The sequence below is a fragment of the Pygocentrus nattereri genome, chromosome 26 (assembly GCF_015220715.1).
Source record: "Pygocentrus nattereri isolate fPygNat1 chromosome 26, fPygNat1.pri, whole genome shotgun sequence".
In the NCBI taxonomy this organism is placed as follows: Eukaryota; Metazoa; Chordata; class Actinopteri; order Characiformes; family Serrasalmidae; genus Pygocentrus; species Pygocentrus nattereri.
The window spans coordinates 9,726,497-9,746,815 of record NC_051236.1 but is presented as its reverse complement, the minus strand read 5'-3'; the positions used below and the strand labels follow the sequence as shown (position 1 = coordinate 9,746,815).

Genomic DNA, 20,319 nt, shown 5'->3' with positions numbered 1-20,319 from the left:
AGAACTGGAGCTTGCCCACCCTCTTTGCAAAATGAATCACAAGCAGACGAATTCATGTCTGGGTCGTGTTGCTTAACTGCAGGCACAGGTAAGGTTACAATGTTCTTCCTCGTGTCATTCATGAACTTCATTTGACATTCATATTTTATGGGAAGGGAAAGGTAACGTACAGTTGGTTATTGACCTGTGTACGTGCCATGAGTGCAAGTCCATCTTCATCAGTTTCCAAAAAAATTGTGAAATTTAAAATTGAATGGAAAACAGCAAAATAGAAACAAACATAGAGCCATCTATTACTGTGTTCACATCTATTACCATCTTCCTTCCTTTGGATTACATTCTACTTCTATTTATAGTAACCTACTTGAAAGTAAACATTTAAAGGGCCCATATGATGGAAAACTGAATTCCCCTCACTTTGTAATATGACAACACTGTTAGTTTCAAAAGGTACCAATTACTTCCTGGTCCATATATGGAAACTATGTTCCAAAGATAGCCCATTTTAAATTCAAAGTGTGTGTGATGTCAAAAGAACCATGAATGTCCACCAACAATAGAATGAACGATTTCTATTGATGCAATAGAAGAACGATTTTTGGTTCCCTAAGTCAAACAAGTACCGTTCTCCTGGCAACTGTCAAACCCAGACTCATCCATTAACTGCCAGACGGAAAAGAGTGATTTGTCACTCCAGAGAACACACCTCCACTGTTCTAGAGTCCAGTGGCGGTGCTTTACACCACTGCATTCCACGCTTTGCATTGTGCTTGGTGATGTAAGGCTTGGATGCAGCTGCTCAGCCATGGAAACCCATTCCATGAAGCTCTCTACATTGTTCTTGAGCTAATCTGAAGGCCACATGACGTTTGGAGGTCTGTAGCGATTGACTCTGCAGAAAGTTGGCGACCTCTGCGCACTATGCGCCTCAGCATCTGCTGACCCCGAGCTGTCATTTTACGTGGCCTACCACTTCGTGGCTGAGTTGCTGTCATTCCCAATCACTTCTTCTTCTTCTTTCGGCTGCTCCCTTTAGGGTTCGCCACAGCGGATCATCTGCCTCCATCTTGCCCTATCCATTGCCTCCTCTACTTTCACACCAACCATCTCCATGTCCACCTTCACTACATCATTCCCAATCACTTACATTTTGTAATAATACCACTGACAGTTGACTGTGGAATATTTAGAAGCGAGGAAATCTCATGACTGGACTTGTTGCACAGGTGACATCCTATCACAGTACCATGCTAGAATTCACTGAGCTCCTGAGAGTGACCCATTCTTTCACTAATGATTGTAGAAGCAGTCTGCAGGCCTAGGTGCTTGGTTTTATACACCTGTGGCCATGGAAGTGATTGGAATACCTGAATTCAATGATTTGGATGGGTGAGTGAATACTTTTGGCAATATAGTGTACACAGTTTTTCCTACTATGTAACATTGTTAAAGTTTCACAAAGAAGCAAAGGAAACTACGCTGCAAAAACAGCCCATTTGGAATTCCTTAAGTCTGTGATGTCACAAACAATCCATTTACATATTCCTACCTATCAAGCCTACAGTAGCTTAGCCCCCACCCATTCACACTGAAGTTATAAGGGGTGCTTCAGCTCTGACTGATTTTGGAATGAGGTACAATGAGGTACAGGGCAGCCACTCAGAACAGAGCTCTTTTACATGTATCAGTTTTAAAGGAACAGCAATAAAACAGTCCGTTTAGTTCTAAAGAATCACCATTCATGGTCATGCAAAAATTAATAATGACCATTTTTGGTACTTAAAACAGCACAACCATTATAAGTGAACCTTAAGGGAAAAATAAAATATAGGAAAAATGTTGGATATGGGCTCTTTAAATAATTTTCATCCAATTATTACGGATGCACTGATATGGGAAGCATGGGCTGATATCTAATATTTTCATGTAAATAGCAGCCAGTGCCGATAAATATTTATAAACATTCATAAAATGCAAAAAATTAGACTGAATTAAGACTAGATTACAAGCTTTTGTGTAGCTTGTAATTTGTCTGTGATATTTGCTCCCATCTTTGGTTTATTTGTTTGTTTGCCTTTAAAAAAACTTGTCTCTTCTCTCAGTTAACCTATACACACTGATAACTACGGGACTGTGGCATTGCCTTCTTTAGGTAGCCTACCTCTAACTTTCTCACGGTTGGCCTGCGGAGCTGTGCTCTGGGGGAAGTGAAGAATCCACACCATCTACATGACATAATCCATCCACTCCCTACTTATCCGGCCTTACTATCTGCCTTTGGCAAATTGGGTTAAGAAAACACACACTTGCAGAATAGGAAAAACTGAACACACGACAGTTTAATTGCGGTTGTGAAAACAATACACTGTTGACGACACATCCATGCTTTTCATAGGGCTTATTATAGTCACAACATAAAAACGTCTGAACACACTGTATAAAATATTCATGAGCAATTTAGTGAATTGGCAGCATGATTTTAATAATGATGTCTGGAAGCATTAGCATCTTGAACTGCTGCCCAAAAGAGTAATTAAAAGACAACTAAGACACATAAATCATTTCGCTTTCCAGATTTCTGTATAGTTGAATGTTTAAGATGCAAACAAAGATATTCAATATGATTTGATATGAAATTTTCTGTTCTAAAGAAATTTACCAAATCAGAATTGTTCACAGTGATTGTGATAGGAACCAAACGTCTGAAGAGCTCCCTTGCAAAAAGTTATTACATAAAGTAGCTTTCCCACCCGATGCCTGAGAAATTCTATCACAATAGTTTTAAGATAAAGTTTCAGACTATAACTTCTTTTCGCTCCATCATCTGAAATGTTCTTTAGGGAACCACAAATGGTTCTTCTATGACATCATTTTTATAACTTAGCATCTCATAATTATGACTCACGTTCTCATAATTATGACCTACCTTTTCATAATTATGACTTAGCATCACATAATTATGACTTACCTCCTTGAAATCAGCATGACTTACTATGAGAAAATGTTCTAATTATTACGAGATAATAAACCATTCTCATTATTATGAGATAGCAAGCCATAATAATCATATGCTACGTCACAATTTTGAGCTACTAAGTCATAAACAAGGAAAACTTTCGCATTATTATGACTTACTAAATAAAGGGCTATATTTAATTTGGCCCGTTGCTGAAACGGGCTTCTATGCAAATTAGACAAATCAATTTGCATAAAAAGAACAGCAGCCGATCTATCACAGCTAAACTCATTAGCTAGGAACACAAACACGGCTACTTAAACATGCATGAAATAGCCTTTGTTTGGGAGCGAGCTTAACTTAGCGTCACGCTGACTCTTAGACAAAGCTTACAAACACACAGACCTGAGCGTCTCACGGCTCACTCCGCCTCCGGGGAGAGAGAGAGAGAGAGAGAGAGAGAGAGAGAGAGAGAGCAGGCGCTCGCATTGTGTTCTCAGGCTCTCGCAGCGAGGAGGAGGAGGAGGGACCACCGACAGGCTCGTTCATTTATTCAGCGTTTCTGCTCAACAGCTCTCAGAGGCGCGCACACACACACACTCACGCTGGGAGGAGGGACGGACAGACCTCACTCATCCCTCTAATCAGCCTGACCACACACTCGCCTCCACCTCCGACGCGAAGTTCGCGCTCGGCTTTGTTTTGGTAGCGCAGCGTTAACGCTCACGTTAGCTATGTTTCGGCAGCACCGCGAGTCTCCGCAGCACTAACGGTCGCCCACTTTCCTGTCAGCGAGCGGAGGTTTTATTTCAGAACTGACCGACTTGCAGCTGGAATGGAGAGACTATTTTGAAGAGCAGTTTCTTCGCATATTTCACGCCAAATATGGTGAGTCCTGTCGGTCTTGTCCAGTCGTGTTGTTCTCTTGTTTGTTGAAAGGGCGATAGTGAGTTGCTAGGCTAATTCCTGGTGGATGTATTAACGTATCCTTTGCTGTCAGTCTGTCGGTAGTAACGTTGACCGTTAGTGGAGCTGACTCAAACTCAAACCGCTGCTTATTACGGAATATTTCACATTAATGACGTTTAAATTTCATGTAGTGTACACGTTTTTTTTACCGTTTTAATTGTGCGAATTAGCGCTACCGAGCCTCAAAGCACAAAACTACTTGTCTATACTTAGCTAGCGCTAACCGTTTACGACTTTAGCTAGCTTCATTTTAAATTTCGTTCATTCTTTGCCTTTCAACCAACTTATGGATAAATAGCTTTAGGTCCAACTAACGTTCACCTTTAATATGTATTTTTAGTCTAGTTCATTATCTTGAGTTTATCTAAATGGTTAAAAAAATACATTCATCCGTCTCATTTTACGTGATTGACGTCTTAGTGAAATAAATTGAGGATTAAGGATTTAAGATTCGCTGATCAGGATTATCTGTTGCAGTGGCTCATTAAAAACTGATACGATCTGTTTTTGTTGAAATGTAAGGAAGGCATTTATGATGAAGCATGGAAATAAATAAAAAAAAATGTTTAAAATGTTCCAGAAAATCTAACCTATGGTGTTTACCTTCTTTAAAAATATATAATAATTTCAAAAGCATTTAGTTATAAGTGGAATGAGCGTTATTATACATTTTTATATGTATTATCTTATTACTTTAATACACTAATACATAATTAATAGCTGTATTTTCTGTTGTGCTGTTGCGTCTCTTCCGTCTCATTTGGTATTTGTTATTCCTAGAAAAAACATTATTTAAAATTTCAGTTTAAGTACATTCACGTTATTTAATATCACCAGAATATATGTCAAACTTTTTTTTTAATCTATCAAAACAAAGAGGAATGAGGTATTTTTATATTTTACATTGTTATGATTCTTTTTCATAATATTCTCTCTAAAATCAAACTAATGGGAATATGTGAATACATGTGGATACGTGTTTCTTGCCGTCATTCATTCCTTTGCAGTGTTCAGTGTTTATGCTGTTGGAAGTAGTTTTTCTTGAGCTTAAATTCAGGCAGAAGATTACACTGAAATCACTGAGGCGATGTTTGAAGCCAGGAAGCTAATAAGGTAATTTTAGGGTGCCTTGCTAAGCATTTTTCAAAGAGGACCATTCATACTCCTCAAGGTCTTCTCACAACCCCCATTTAAATGCATTTCACCCTCCTCTGGCCGGCACTCAAATCACTTCTGCACAATTACGCAGAGCTCTCCTTCCTCGATCCATATCCAGAACACCACATTTAAACAGACTTGACCGAACAGAGAGCTTCAGAAACTATAAAACAAAGGCCGGCCTTTTTTCCTTTTTTCTTACGAGACATAAAACAGAAAGGTTCTTCTAGGTTTCCTGCTTTCGTTCTTGGTTATATGGCTGCTTTCACCGCTCCAGCTTCACAAGCCTATCATGCATGAAAACGTCATTCCAAGTAGGACGTGTTTCATCAATGACATAATTGTTTATTTTTTGTAGGAACAATCATGATGAGAGTGCAGTATAATAATCTGAAAACTAACATAATACGGCAAGTAATGTTACATTTTTCCAGCATTTAAAAAATAAAACTGCATTTAAATATTATAAGGACCTATTTTTGTCATATATTTGCACCAATACCTCTTGAGTGCCACTTTGTAAAATTTAATGCTACAAAACATGGCGCGAAACTCAAACCCTCCATCACCGTTTTGATTTTAATCACGCATTTGTAGCTTTGGGAAAATGGAGGAAGGACCCGCTCCCCCAATGGCCATGTGCTTGGGTGTTTCTCTCATTTTGCGGCGTTTCGGGCCTCCTCTCGAAACCTTCTTCCCTTCATGGTTTTTATTACTGCCGCTAATAAATTGTGAATAAGCTGCACAAGTTCTGGATGGGGAATCAGCGAGTGTGGAGAATGCTCCATCCTGAGTGGCCCCAGCGCCCCCCTCTTATGAAAACACAAATTAATTCCTAAAGTCCTCTGTAGCCAAAGGTTCCTGGAATGATAAATATTTTCATAGGAAGCACGGCTCTTCCTGACTTTATCGGCGTCCGTTTCATTATTGGGCGGCCCGCTTTAACCCCTCGCTTTCGGGGTGAGGCTGAAGGCCTTGAACTCCAAGCTTTGCTTTGAATAGTCAACCGATCCTCTGCTTCCAGCCCCCAGATGGAAGATAACCTTAGTAGTAATAAGCAAAATATTTAGCCGGTGCCCAGTGAGGTGTACTGGAAGTCTAGTGAGAATTGGTCAAGCGAATTTGATATGTTGCGAAAGCCGTTTTTTCGAGTTATCTCCATGCCACATCGCCAGAAAGTTATAACTGTTACTTTTCTTTTTCGTGCTTCTGAATTCCCACCCCTTTCACAATTAGTAAATGCCGAATGAAGCTAAAACTGTGAAGAAAATCACATAGTTGTACAGTACATACTGAATGCATTGACTGGAGAGAAAGATAAATCAGATCTATAAACTTTTTAGCTCGTAAACCTTTTTATAAACAAATGCAGATGTCTGTTATTTTGTCCAAATTTGTCCACTTAAAAGGGAGCAGCACAGTCGCTTCCTCTCTGCGAAGGAAGGAGAAAGACTGCAGTAAAAACCCAACTACAGCGAGGTGAACTTTATTTAAACCCCTCTCTTTGATCAGAACCCCTCTCTTTGATGTCAGTCTACTGTCCTAAAGCTATACCTGTCTTTGAATCAAATTATACTTCCTATTCTTCTGTTGAGCTGGCACGTGATCAGGTATCATCTGAATTATTTTCTGATAAACCAAAGGGTTTTTGCCCTTGTTCTGTAGGGTCTTGAACACTGATTTCATTGTTTTCGCTTGATAGCAGATCATCGACTTGTTCTTTTAAAGCATAAACCTGCAGAGGATGTGGATTCACGCAATCTAGCCCACCCGTCCTCTTTCTCTGTGCTATTATGTTCCCTCAGAATCTGCTTGGGGGGTCTTATTCAGCAAGTTAGAAACAAGCACAAAGCTAAAGCTTATTCTGTAATTCTAATCTAACCATCTTCCTGTGGTCCTCATTGCAGTACTTCAGTGAAACTGCAGTGTGAAACTGCTACGTACAGTGGATGTGTAAACGTTAAGCTTCTTTATCACAGTGTAATGAGGCATATTCTTTTGTTGAGCTTACTATGTGGCACCAACCCCGGTACCCTTTTTAACATCCTAATTTTTTTCCGCAGTTCCCTTCTGATCTGTAGTTTTGGCAGAAATGGGAACTGCGTTTTCACGTACCTGATAATGAGATTGTGATTTATTTTTTCACTCAGCCTCTTTTTCGCTATTCTTCAGTTCAGTTGCGAAGGTGATGACTGAAAAGCTTGGTTCTTATACAATCTAAACAAATTAGTTTGCCTGAGTAAGCCCCCCCGCCAAACACCCCACTTTCCTGGCTTCTCAGCAAGTGTACACACAGGCATCTCCCTGAGGGCAAAATAAGCAGGCCATTTTTCAACGGCTCTTGTCTGATAAAGTAATAAATCACTCAGTCACTGTCTTTGGCAGATTAGAGTGCAAGCCAAGGTTCACCAGCAAGTGTGTCAGGAAAGTTGCTTGTCTTGTCTTGGGGCCAAGAGTTAAATTTTGCTCACATAAGAAACTGCTTTTGTGATTTACAGCTTTTTCTTGCCTCCAGCATTTTGCATAGCATATATTGCAGAAAAAGGTGCTGCACATTTGACTGCAAAAGCAAAAGCTGTTTCATAGGTTGAGCACTGCAGTCCTTCGGGTCGTGTGTTGTGGTAGTGTAGATTCAGGTCTTAGTTTGGAGTGAAGGATTGCTGGCCAATCCTAACAAGATAATGGCAGCATGTCTTCCAGATAAGTATTGTATACTAAGGTTTTCATTTGTAACAGCATATTTGTTCTTCTCAAAGTAACACAGTGTACGATGCAGGGTGAAATTTGACTTGAAATAAACATTTGAGCTAAGAATGTGAATGTCTTTGGTATTGTGTAAAGATAGACGACATAACAAAACCTCATCATGGTACTTGTTACAATGTAGTTTACACAGTCACTACACAGAGGTTGTTGTTTTAACAAGTCTTTTAAAAATTTTAAAAAGTTTTTCCTCATTTCCTAGAAGTGCTGACAATGCTCACAGTAACTATTTAAAATGTATGAATTTATATACCACCTGTATATTTTTTCATAATGTACATTGTGTGACGTTGACTTTACACACACAAGAAATTTCAGCCCTATGTTGTGATTAATACCACCTTTATTAGAGAAATGTTCTGTTATACATCAGCTGTTGTCCTTTTCTAAAACTTGTTATATACAAAATTGTAAAAAAATAAATGTACAGCTTTTTGAAATGAATCTCTACATTCATAAATAAAACAGTAAAAAAGTAAATAAAATAGTTGATTGGAAAAATATAGGCTTTGAAAAGCATCTTGTGACATATTCTGAAATGCTCATAGCAATAAAATATTGTCACATTGCCTGTCCTCTAGTAGCACACATATCCTTGTGTAATTGATTGTATCTCTGGCTCTCTGGCTCTCTGGCTCTTTGGCTCGGAGTGCACCAGATGTGTTACCTGGGAATAGGACCACCGGCTGACCGAGCAGGTCACCCCCACCCCTCCGCTCACATAAGATGACTTCTGGGAGGTCTTCCAGCTGTCCCCATCTTCTGACCCACGTCTCAGGGCAGTGCTCTGAGGAACAGCGGTCCGCCAGGGGGTGGGTGGGGGGATCCGAGCAGAGGGCCAGAGGCTGATGGGACACTAAGAGGGTTGAATGCGGAGGGGTCGATTACAGGCACAGGCTGAGTTAGGCCTGAGATGTGAGTAGAGGGGGTGCTTGTCCTCCAAAGCTGGCATGAAAGCAGGGCTTTCTGCTTTCGGAAGCCGTCATGTGGAAAAGGGAGCCCACCATGGCAGCCGGCTAGTGTTACACACTCACACGCACACGATGGCCAGGGGAGGTGGCAGCCAAGGCTGTGCGTTTTTTAATAACAGGAGCCAATAAATTTACAGGCTGTTCAGAAGAGGAAAGTGATAGCTTGTTGTGGGTCTGAAATGTGGGATGGGTCTTTTATTTATGTGCACGTGTGTATCAGCGATACTACAGAAAAGAATATATATATATAGTTACAGAAGCAAGTATAAGCATCAGCCCTCTCTCTCTTTCGCTATATATATATATATATATATATATATATATATATATATATATATTCTTTTCGGTAGTATTGCTGATTACTATATTTTACCTATGTTGCTTTTACTTGCTTCTGTGACTGGAAAGACTGAAAAATAGAAGGAATGCAGTAATATAGAGTTTCTTGGCCGATAACAATAACCAATAATTAATACCTCGTTGTGGTTGTTACCATTAATTGTGCTTTTAGCATTAAAAAAAATTACATTATTTTATGTAAATATCAGTGGTAGGCAAATGTAGTGTTAGGAGTCTTGTCCAAGGATTTGTGTTGGTATAGCAACACTGTCCAGTGCCTGGATAAGGAATCAGACTTCCTGTCCTCCATCATATCCACTATGCTGTCCATTTGAGCGAGTTGAAAATAATGGAAATGCCCACTGCTAATGGCTATATGTGCACCTGCTCTTTTAAAAACAGAAGTACCAAAAAGTGTTTTTTATGCTATGTCATAGAACATCCACTTTTGGTTTTCCAAAGAACCTGTCATGGGTGGTTCTCACTCTGTGAGCTTGAGGAACCTGGTTTTTAAAGGTGAAAAACCCCTTAAAAACCCTTACAACGGCATGGAACCTTTCCGTTTGGTCAAGGTTCTTTAAGCCTTACACAAATCTTTTTTTGGCAAGATTTTAAGACAGGTGTTTTTTCTATAGCATCACATAAAGAAACCTTTATAGCGCCATTTTCATAATAATCAGTTGGAATTATTGCCTGTAATTTCGATATCTGATCATAATCATTACCTTTCATTCTTCGCAGAAAAATGCATTGCATGCTTATTTGTTGTGCAACTCTAGAGAACAATAACAGTTTCATCAGTAATCCATCAAAATAAAACCCTTAAACGAGAAAGGAGAAATATCTTCATTGTGGAACTCGTTCTAAGCAGGTCATCCGTGCAGTAGTAAGGTTTGTATGTATGTCTTCATTGTCACAGTGAGCGAGAGTTCCCATGCTCCACTGTGCTCTAGTGTTAATGAAATCCCCCGGCGGTGAGGTAAGCGTGGTGTATAAGTCATCTCAGGAGGCCATTACTGGGCCGTTATCGCCTCCCACATCTGCTCCCATTAGCCGCCTAAAGAGCGGACGTGTGCGGCATGGTCTCTTTATTTATGGGAGTCCGGGTTCAAAGGCTGCAGACGAGCAAAAGCCCAGAGGCGCTGTGCAGCCAGGCAGCCTGTGCATGCATGTGTGTGTGCGTATGTCTTTGCCTGCTCTGTGTATATTAGGTTCCAGAGCATAACAAAGAGGAACTGAAATTTAACTGATATTTATCAGTCACTTATAAACCAAAACCAAATACTTAGACCAGAAAACACAGTGATCTAGCGAGCGACCTAGCTTTTCTCTGAATTGTTTAAAATATTTCACATAAAGAGAACAAGAAGGCCTCACAATTGATGATAAATGACAGTCACATATTGATTACAAAGGCCACATATCCATGTTTAGATAAAAACAATGGGTAAAATAAAGGTGAACTGCCTGTTAGGAAGCATTATTTAGCAGTGAGGATAAGGCGATTCCACAGGTTACTTGCAGCTTAGTTAGACCCTTACAGTACATAGTAATTTGTAAGAAAAGAAAGATAGCATTGAGTAAATTTTGAAATGAAATGCTAAATCATGCAAAGAGGAAACTGTAAGATGGAAGCACATTCACTGTAAAATGTTTCCCCACACAGTTTTGACAAAGCAGTCTGTACTTACCATAAACACAAAGACAGCAAGTCTGGCATATGGAAGGAACACAAATGTGTTTTCATCTTTACATGTTTTGGATGTCCACCTGAACTGTATGCAAACATGAAATGAAATATGAAACATTAATGTAGGAAAATTCTTATTGAATAACAAACACAGATCAGCATACTGACAACTGATGTTTATTGACTACAATGCATTGCAGTGACAGAAGAAAATGTAATAAAATAGGTTGAATTTAATTGCTTTACATTAGAATAAATGTTTTTATCAGTTTTAGAAAAATGTTTTCTTTACCTTTAAGAACAAATGACTAGGCCTGTGACGATTATGAAATTTTATGAATCATTTAATTGCCATATAAAAAGTAACAACAATTTTATTGTCTTTTTCACTGTGTGCCACTAATAGGGTACAATCCTAAAGTGGCTACATTGGCTGATTAGCTGTCCTGCTTTCTAGCTATCAACATGTAGTAGCTTCCAATTGACGACAGACACACCTCGACCTAAAGTAAACAAACATTACTCACTGCTGCCCTCAAAACATGTTATTTCACCACTTGCGATGTAACTCATTAAATGTATTTTCTGCTTTCTTTAATCTACAACTATTTACCTCAACCCATATGTGAAACATGTGATTGTGAAAGCTAGCGGCTGCAAAAAGTAATTGCAGTCAGCTTAAATAATGTTGAGGCCATTATGTAATAGTAGTGACAGGCCTATGAATGACAGTGGCTCTCTGATAAGGGTTAAATGAAAACATATTTCATTATACTGTATGAGCTGTATGGGCTATTAATACCAGATGGCTATTCTGACTCTAGTCCAGTTGTATGGGAGTGGGAGTGGCATTGTTTGCCTAGGGTCACCATGTCCTCGTCTATAACCCTGTAAGAAATGTGACAGACCTCTACTAACCCAGGGCCAGAGGAGAGTGCCATATGTGCTTTTTTTTCGTAAATGTTCAGATTGAGGTTTAAATAGAGAGAGAAATGGTTTTAGACCAGCACATAAGGATGGCTCTATTGAGCACCATATGGAGAAGTCACGGGTGCTGATTCACCTCAGAGCTATCCAGCCTGCCCTTTTAACCTGCCTCATATTTCTCCTGTCAGCACAGCTCTCTTTCAGAGTAATTGTCATAGTGACATCTTGTTTTGCTCAAGTCTTATTTCAGTCCAAGTATCTAAGATGTTGGAAAACCAAGGAAAGCATGCATATTTTTAATGTAAAAAAGTGGATGACTGAATATGAGGAAAACAGGTGTCAACATAGAAAAAAAATCAGACAGCACTGGTATTTATTTCTTTAAATGTGTGTTTAGTGATCTTATGACTGTTATTATGCTAGTTTTGCTATGTAATTAAATTATACTAGTGCTACCTGATTTTTTTACCATGTCTGTCATTGTTTTTTTTTTTTAAATTCTGCTCTTTTTTTCATAAGGTGGGTAGCCTGATCATTATCCACCACATATCCAGGGACAAGACATTTATCTTATTAATATTTAACTGAGGCTAATTCATTTTAAACTGGGGTTCTGAACATGACAGGCCACAGTGATGTATGATGCGAGGCTGTGTGTGGAAGGTGATACCCGTGAAAAAAGGCTGCTCCAGCAGAACAGGGCTAAGGCCAGGTGAAGCTCTTTGGACTGGCCTTGCCCCATACAGGGTTTGTTTTAGCTCATTTTACCAGCGTCCAGAGCGGGTAGCCTGATCTTTCCCATGCCCCGTCACTCTGGGACGGGCGCGTACCAGGAAACATGCTGCGCATGGTGGGAATTCTGAGAGGAAGTAAGGATTCCACTGAGTGTCCCTCACTCCTTTTTCCCATCCACGCTGACTCTCATTCCCTTTTTTAAATGCTTTTGGCTGTCTCGAAGCCTTCCTCTGCTCTCTCTCGTCCTCTCTCTGGTGAGTCAGCAGGTGTTGTATTGTTGTAAAAGGGTCAGAGTGTGAACCCCCTGCATCCTCGACCCGGAGAAGAGCAGATCTTCTGTGTTGATAACCCAGCTGTTTGGAGCAGTATCCTTTTGTGTGGATAACACCAGAGAAAACAGGCTAACTTATAAAGTAGGAAAGAGCAATATGGCAAAAATATTATCTCATAATACTTCAGGACATTTTCATTATGCACAATATACAATACTTAGATTTTTTCTGAAATGTAATAAATTGGAACAGACAAAACAGAACCTATATTGCCACATATATTAAATACCATAATAATAATAATACATCTACTATACTGATTTTTATTCAGTGTTTTAGAAATGCACAAAATCCAATTAAACTTGTGTATTTGTGCTCACTTTGTAATGAAACATGCAGTTGGTCAGTGTTCTTTAATCACTACACGGTATGAAAAGTATTTTGTAATTTAATTTATCACAATAATGATAAAATATCATTGTTTTTCACACCTTTACTATGATGTCAAGACCAGCGAAAAGATTCTGACTTTGTAAAGTGTTTTTTACAAAAGCTCTGAAAAAGTAAAATATTTATTTTTGGTTACTGAGGTAAGGTGTAGATTAGAGGTTTGGCTTAACATACAAATAGTCTTAGGCACCCAAGCCCCTTGTTTAAAAGTATTTTTCTTAGCAGTGTGTTTTTGTGTTATATTGTGTTTTAAAAAATGCAATATAACATTTGAATAAACACAAGTAAACAAATGTCGTCTGAGCTGGTCAGAAAAACACAAGTTAGGTTCCTGACTTCTCCCTGATGACCTTAGCCATCAGATTTTTTCATCAGCAACACACATCATTTAATCTAATGAAAGACTGATTATCCAAACTAGGTATTTGATAATAACTACACTTAATACTGGGCTGCCACAAGAAGAGGTTTGGAATTGGTAAACACTGATCTACATAAAATCACTACTTGCTGTATTAATGTTATTTGTATTTATGCTACTTGTATAATGCTGCTTTTCTGAGCAAATAAACCCCAGAGATGGTCTAAAATGACTAAATAAAGTCTTGTTACATTTCACTTACATTAAAGGTTAAGAATATTTTATATATACATTATACATTTGTATATATAGAATATACATTTATTCTGACAACGTACAAAGACCTTAGACCAACTGTGAAAAATGATGTGTAAAGCTGTTTACAAATAAATAATACATTGTGATTTGATATGTGTTTGTTAGCTTAACCATTTCCAAAGTTCTCCTTGAGGAAGTCCAGTATTTACAGTTCCAGTACCTAGTTTATCTAAATAAGGTTAGGTTCTGCTGGTAATTGAACAAATCCATGCATTGGCTACAATGCCGTGAGAAGTCAGGAACAAAAGCTGTGTTCTTTGAACCAACATGTCAGTGAACGTTTTGAAAATAGGTAAATATTATGTTTGAGTGTATGCATGTTTATTTGTATTTATGCTTATGTTATGTAACGCCTTCATTTGCAAAAACACACTTACTGCCAAGTTCTGAATTTTCTTCAGTAATTCATGTGTAAATATCCTTACTTGTATATCTAAAATGGATGCCCAGCTTTTTTAAAATTTATTTTTATTTTTTAGTTATCATCCAAAATCTGGCTTGGCACCAGTACTTCATGTGGTTGAATCAAAAGAGCTGGTGACAGAATTTGCGTTGATATATATTTGTAATAATTCTAGTGTTAAAAAGTATATCGACAAGCAAAACATATTTATTTCCCAGATAAACGATTCAAATCGCTTGAAACCATTTCTGTGTGTATTACATTCAGTATATTAGGCACTGGAACACACACTGTATCATTTTGCCAGTTTCTGTGAAGACTTATGCGTGTAATCCTTTCTTCACGGATGGCACCACTCAACCCCACTCCCCCCATACTGTGTGGAACATTAATGGTTGTATTATGTCTGCTTTGCCCACAGTCATTGAAGCAGTCACTCTACTGTTTTTTAGAGGTGAAGGTTACTGTACAGTAGTAAATCTGTGATTTACTAAGAAAACAGATCAAATTAAGATGAGTCACACTTGCGTGCTATTAAAATTTGGGTGAAAGGCCTCAGCATCCACTCTTGCCAAAACATATTATTTAGCTCATTTGCAAAATGTCTGTCAGAACAGGCTGCATATTAAGGAAAAAAATAGTATCTGGCATCTCATAACTCATGTCACTTCAGTTATAATGCAGATTTAACTAGTTCACCTGCATGTTCAGTCAAAATAAACAAAGAGTGTGTTCAAGAAAAAGCAAATCAGCAGACCTCCTCTCTTCTAAGACTTCAACCCCTCCACCCCCACCTCTTCCCTTTTTTCATTACCCTTTCAGCTGCTGTGCTTTGGAGAGCAGTCACTCTCTCTGATGCTTTGGCCCTGCTGTTGCTGACATTGCTCATGGCTAGAGCCTCTGTCTGTGGCACTTGGCTGTCAGATCAGGGGCCACAGTGACCTGACCTGGCCAGATTGATTAGCCCTGAGGAAGGGGTGTTTGAGTGGGAGTGAGTGAGAGGAACAGTCTTCTGCTTGTGTTCAAGTCAAAGCTCAAACTCAACTACTTCTGTTGTACGTTCATACTTGATAGTGCTACTGTCCTTTGAGATTTGTCTTTAGTTTGGTGGACCAGGCTTTGGCTACTCTAGCAAGCCTGAAAGAGTTTATATACTTTTTTATATTAGATGTATTTCCATTTTAGAAAGCAAGCTTTTGTTAGTGTTTTAGCTTATGTAAGGTTAAGTCATTTTGCCTAAGGGATTTAATAGTTTGTATTCTTATCTGTTCGTGTAACTGTTTGCTTAAATGGTTTGCTTTGCCAATAAATGTTTGTCATGAAACGTTAACACAATATTAAGGACAAATCAAAGCAGTACGAGTGTTGGAGCCAATAAGATGTACTTTAATAAATCTCAAACAATATCCACTTCTGAAAATGAAGGTTCATAATTGAAACACAACCACCCCCATGTTGTATGCAACTGCAGATGGGAGTTTCAGAGCTTTAGACCTGTAAATGCTTGTGTATACAGTTCTAGGTAAAAACCTTAATTGGTATAGAACCATTACATGAGGTATATTTTTTTCAACTTTAAAAAGGTTCTTCACTCTGCATATCTCAGTTATAGACAACGGTTATTTAGAGAACCATCTGTTGGAAGATTCTTTAAGCAACCGAAATTGGTTCTACAACATCGCTCAAAAGCTTTTAGGCACCAAAATTAAAACTACAGAAATGATTCGAACTTGCAACCGTGACAATGAAAATAGTTTGAAGACTAAAGAAAGGTCATAGGTAAAGGTAGGAGAAGTAGCACGTCTAAAACATGAAAACAGGTCTAATAGCACTAAAACCCCCTCCTGCCCCCACCATATTATTTTCCACTAACAGTTTGCATTGTCACAGGGCGTACAATGCTCCCACTTGCAGTTGCACACAACATGGGGGTAGTTGTGTTTCAGGTATAAGAACAGCAGTGTAGTGACTTGTTCCTGTCCGTCATTATTCATCTAGCTGCTGGCTTGTCACAGTACCTGTGGTTTTCTGCCAAATTATGCCAGGTTAGAAAAGCAGGTCAACACATTGTTCTCTTCCAGGAACATAATCTCACCAAGCAGGTTTATGCAAACAACCATTGTTGTCTGTGTGACAGAATTCTATTTATGTAAACCTCAGGTGCCTTGAGCAATGCTGCCTGTTGCCATTTTTGTTACTGTAATTCCTTATAGCAGGTAAATATGGTCATGAACTTTTTGTTTGCTCTAAACAGGATCTGGGGTTCAGCGCTTTCCAAAGTGAGTGTGTGCAGACATGGATAGAAAAAGTTGAAATGCCCTGATTATCTGAGAATAATGCCATGGCTGTGATAGTTGACTTTAACTGAAGTAGTAATAAAGGAAATATCTATAAATGAAATGAAGTAAGAGTAAATAAGTTGCCTGTTGAAAAGCTGCTCAGTAATTGCTTTGAGTTATTTTAAGTTTCTATTTGTTTTACAGAAAGAAGTTTCCATACTTACGGTTTCACTAGATTTATTGGCTGTCTAAGCTTACCACTGGCATATCTTGAGTGTTTCTGCACGTTAGCTAAATTAACTAGAGGCAATATGACAGTGTTTATCATTTTATTGATACATTATAGCACAATATACTATTCTGAGTATATTGTGGATATTGTCTGTGCTTACGAACACCAACTGCATGTTTAATTACAAATAGAGTATATTTAGTCCTGTTCAGTTTATATCATGCAGTGCAATGTGCAATATGCTGGGTAAAAATCCTTGTACTCATTGTATCTGATAGTTTACTGGTTCTTCTTTCTCATTTCCAAATGATCAAACCTCAGAAAAGTTAAATACCATGATTAATATCTTGTATTGTGAAAATGTCTTGAAGCGTATTTTTTTGCATTATTACCCACCCTGGTTAGCTAGCAGATACTCAAAATGTATAAGTGAAAGCTTTAGGTTTAATGACAAAGTAAAAAGAGCTACTCCTCAGTAGCTAAGATTAGTTGACCTGCCAGTTAATTGAGTTGTGAACAGCACAGAAATGAACTGGAGTAAAAGTGGAATTTACTGTGGTAAAACTACCATGGAAAATGTACTGTAATGTGTGTAGTACTGCATGGGCTGCCTTTTCACTGATGGCCTGTATTGTTTCCTCAGGAAAGCTGATGGCAAGAAGCTGAGAGCAGGAGAGAGGAAGAGAGAAAAAAAACAACAAGCTGTCTTCAGTGCCAGGTTAGATTTATCGTTACACGTGGCGTCTGTCATTTTTTCGTTCCGATACATTTGCTCTTTATTATCAACGAATGTTCCAGAAGTTATTTTTCATCTTTCCTCTCGTACGTTATTCCTAGGGGTGCTACATAACAGATTCAACATATTACAGCATGTGAGTATTTCATACTTTTGCTTTTATGTTTCTGAACGAACAGAATTCATATGTAGGTCAAATTGAAAATGAATTTAGTAGGATCAAAATAGAATTGACATGAGTCTCTAACATTATCCCTCATACATTTTCTATATTTTCTAGTGCAGCTGTGCCAAGTACGAATGATGGCTGCTTACGGACAGACACAGTACAGCCCTGCTATCCAGCCAGCGGGCCCCTATACACCATACACACATCACACCCAGAGCTACAGCATGCCTTCCTACAGTGAGTATTAATTAATTAATTGCCTAATGTCTACTGTTCTTTCTCAGATACAGGGTATTACCTATTAGTTGTTCAGAAACCTTTTTGTGAATGGCAAAGTTTTTCACCTGGATTTGACTTTCAGAGACGTTTGTGGCCTTTCATGGGTTATTTAAAGAATATTTACTAATAGTAATCTAGTTATCCCAAACACTAATTAAATCAATTAATTGAAATTAATCAATTGACTTGAAATCAGTGGCCCCACAAGAAAACAATGTACAGTACACACTAGCTACTATACTGAAATACATTTTAGCAGTGAAGCAGTATAATACATTACAATAGAAATTATTATATTATTATTACTTTTCATTTATTTGTTTTTTAATAAAACACTGTTTCTTACTCTTGGGCTCAGCTCAGTATCAACAAGCTATTGGAAGATCCATTTTTGCCTCTTTACTTTCAAGTATTATGGCACTTTTGTGGACGTTTTTGCTCTGAATCCTTATTAATGTTTGACCCTTTGGCATATTAAATGGGAATTCTACCAATTTTCCAAAATTTCTACATAATACAATAGTTAACACATAAGCAAGTATTTCACGTCATTGTAGCAAAATGTACTGATTCTGATTTCTTTACAGTGATGGTGATAGGAACCAGATATAAATAGTCATAGACAATTAAAGTAATTTTCTTTACTGTATAAAACAACCAACAAACTTTTGAGTTTTTATATGTAATTCTGATGATGGTAAAAAAAAGTTGTCAATCTGAAAAATAAGTTTTTTTGGGGGATTTTGCCTTATAACACATACATGTACCTCTACTAAAGTTTTTTTAGGCCAAAACTATCTAATTTATAAAAACTATTGTGTAACAATGTGTCAGGCATCATATTCATAACCATTCCATGTAGTAGTTTTCTGTGGGACATTAAATGCTTCAGATGTCTGGTCATCAATGCTGTGAATAATTCCGGCTCAGCACAGTTCTTTATAACCGAGCATTTCATATCGAACCACTGTGAATAACCTCATATAGTTTTTACCATCTAATTATCCAAAATTTTTGAATGGTGAAATACCCTTGGCATGTCAGTGGTACGTGTTCTGTACCACGGTGAGGATCAATTTGATAAACTTGTGTTTTGTTTTCAAACATAACTGATTAGGAAGTTTCATTTTATCAATAGGGGCTGTTTAGGAAACTATACGCTCCTTTGGAAGATTGATGATAGCGTGTCCTTGGCTTTACAGGAACGGATCGCCCAAACATGCTAAAATAGCTAATAATGAAAGGAGGGTGGAAGGCATCAACTATGATTGTTGGCAGCCATTCACTTTCATTTCTTGTTAGCTGAGTTAGCTATTTTGACTTAACTGTAGCTTGAGGTACATGATGCCTCTTTGTATGGGAAAGATGAGAGATTTTCCTTCTTTTTTTGTCTAGACATTAAAACAGAAGATGGCTTGAGTCATTCACCTGGACAGAGCAGTCTGCTTGGCTATACGTCCAATTTCAGCAGCACGCCACCCAGCCAGGCCCTTTACAGTTACTCCACACATGGTCAGTCTTACAATCAACATGCTTTCTTTTGCTTGTCTGATCTTTACATGGTGCCCCAGCATACTTAACGAGGCCTTTAGCCACTCTCTCCACATATACACACACTCGTATAAGCAAAAATACAGTCATGTGTGCACACACAGACACACACACACCCACACTGTAGTTCTTGGCAGTAATAAAAGCTGTTTGGTAGGTGGTTTGCGAGGTCCGAGCCCACCCCCCTACCTCCACCACTGCACATACATTTCCAGGTGCTGGCTATGGCCCATCCTGGCTACTCTCTCTCTCTCACTCTCTTACTCTTTTTCTGTCTCTCTCACTCCCCCCTACCACCACACCTGTTCCCCATTAGCTGCGGTCTGGGGCCCTGGCGTCAGCCGTCTCTCTCTCCTCTCTCATGGGGTCAAGCCCTTCTGCAGCTCCCCACACAACATGCGGCCCATTGGTGGAGCATGTTTGTGTGGGTGTGAGTGGCATAGGCTTTAGCATCACCCCAACACCCCAAAAACCTCAATGCCCCCAAACCCTCCGCCCAGCCAGTCCACAGGCGCCCACCGCTAGCCTCAGCCCAGCAAGTTTTATAGCTGCCATTACACCGTGAAATTGACCTCTCTCTGCCAAGGTCAGAGTTGATGGGTTATTAGGGATGTTTCCATTCTTTAAGAGCTGCTCAAAGTGGTCAGTCTGAAGATGAGGACTCAGGGTCCTTTAAATAGTAATTTTTTTTTAATTATTCAGGTACTGAATATGATTTATTACACAAAGCCTTACTGTAATTTCTAGGGAGTCCTCATTTA

At 38.7% G+C, this 20,319-nt stretch overlaps 1 protein-coding gene across 2 annotated transcripts in view; it reads left to right on the top strand.

Annotated features, from left to right (window-relative positions):
• The first annotated feature begins 3,465 nt into the window (after nucleotides 1–3,465).
• eya2 (EYA transcriptional coactivator and phosphatase 2) overlaps nucleotides 3,466–20,319 on the top strand; it is a 31,134-nt gene continuing 14,280 nt past the window's right edge. Inside the window, exons 1-5 of one of the 2 annotated variants that reach the window (XM_017705260.2) lie at nucleotides 3,466–3,844; nucleotides 17,467–17,541; nucleotides 17,661–17,695; nucleotides 17,845–17,965; nucleotides 19,403–19,519. In XM_017705260.2, coding sequence (XP_017560749.1) covers nucleotides 17,860–17,965; nucleotides 19,403–19,519 — 223 coding nt within the window. In that variant the 5' untranslated portion in view covers nucleotides 3,466–3,844; nucleotides 17,467–17,541; nucleotides 17,661–17,695; nucleotides 17,845–17,859. Of the gene's footprint in view, nucleotides 3,845–17,466; nucleotides 17,542–17,660; nucleotides 17,696–17,839; nucleotides 17,966–19,402; nucleotides 19,520–20,319 lie in introns of both variants that reach the window. The other variant, XM_017705259.2, reaches the window with a different exon arrangement.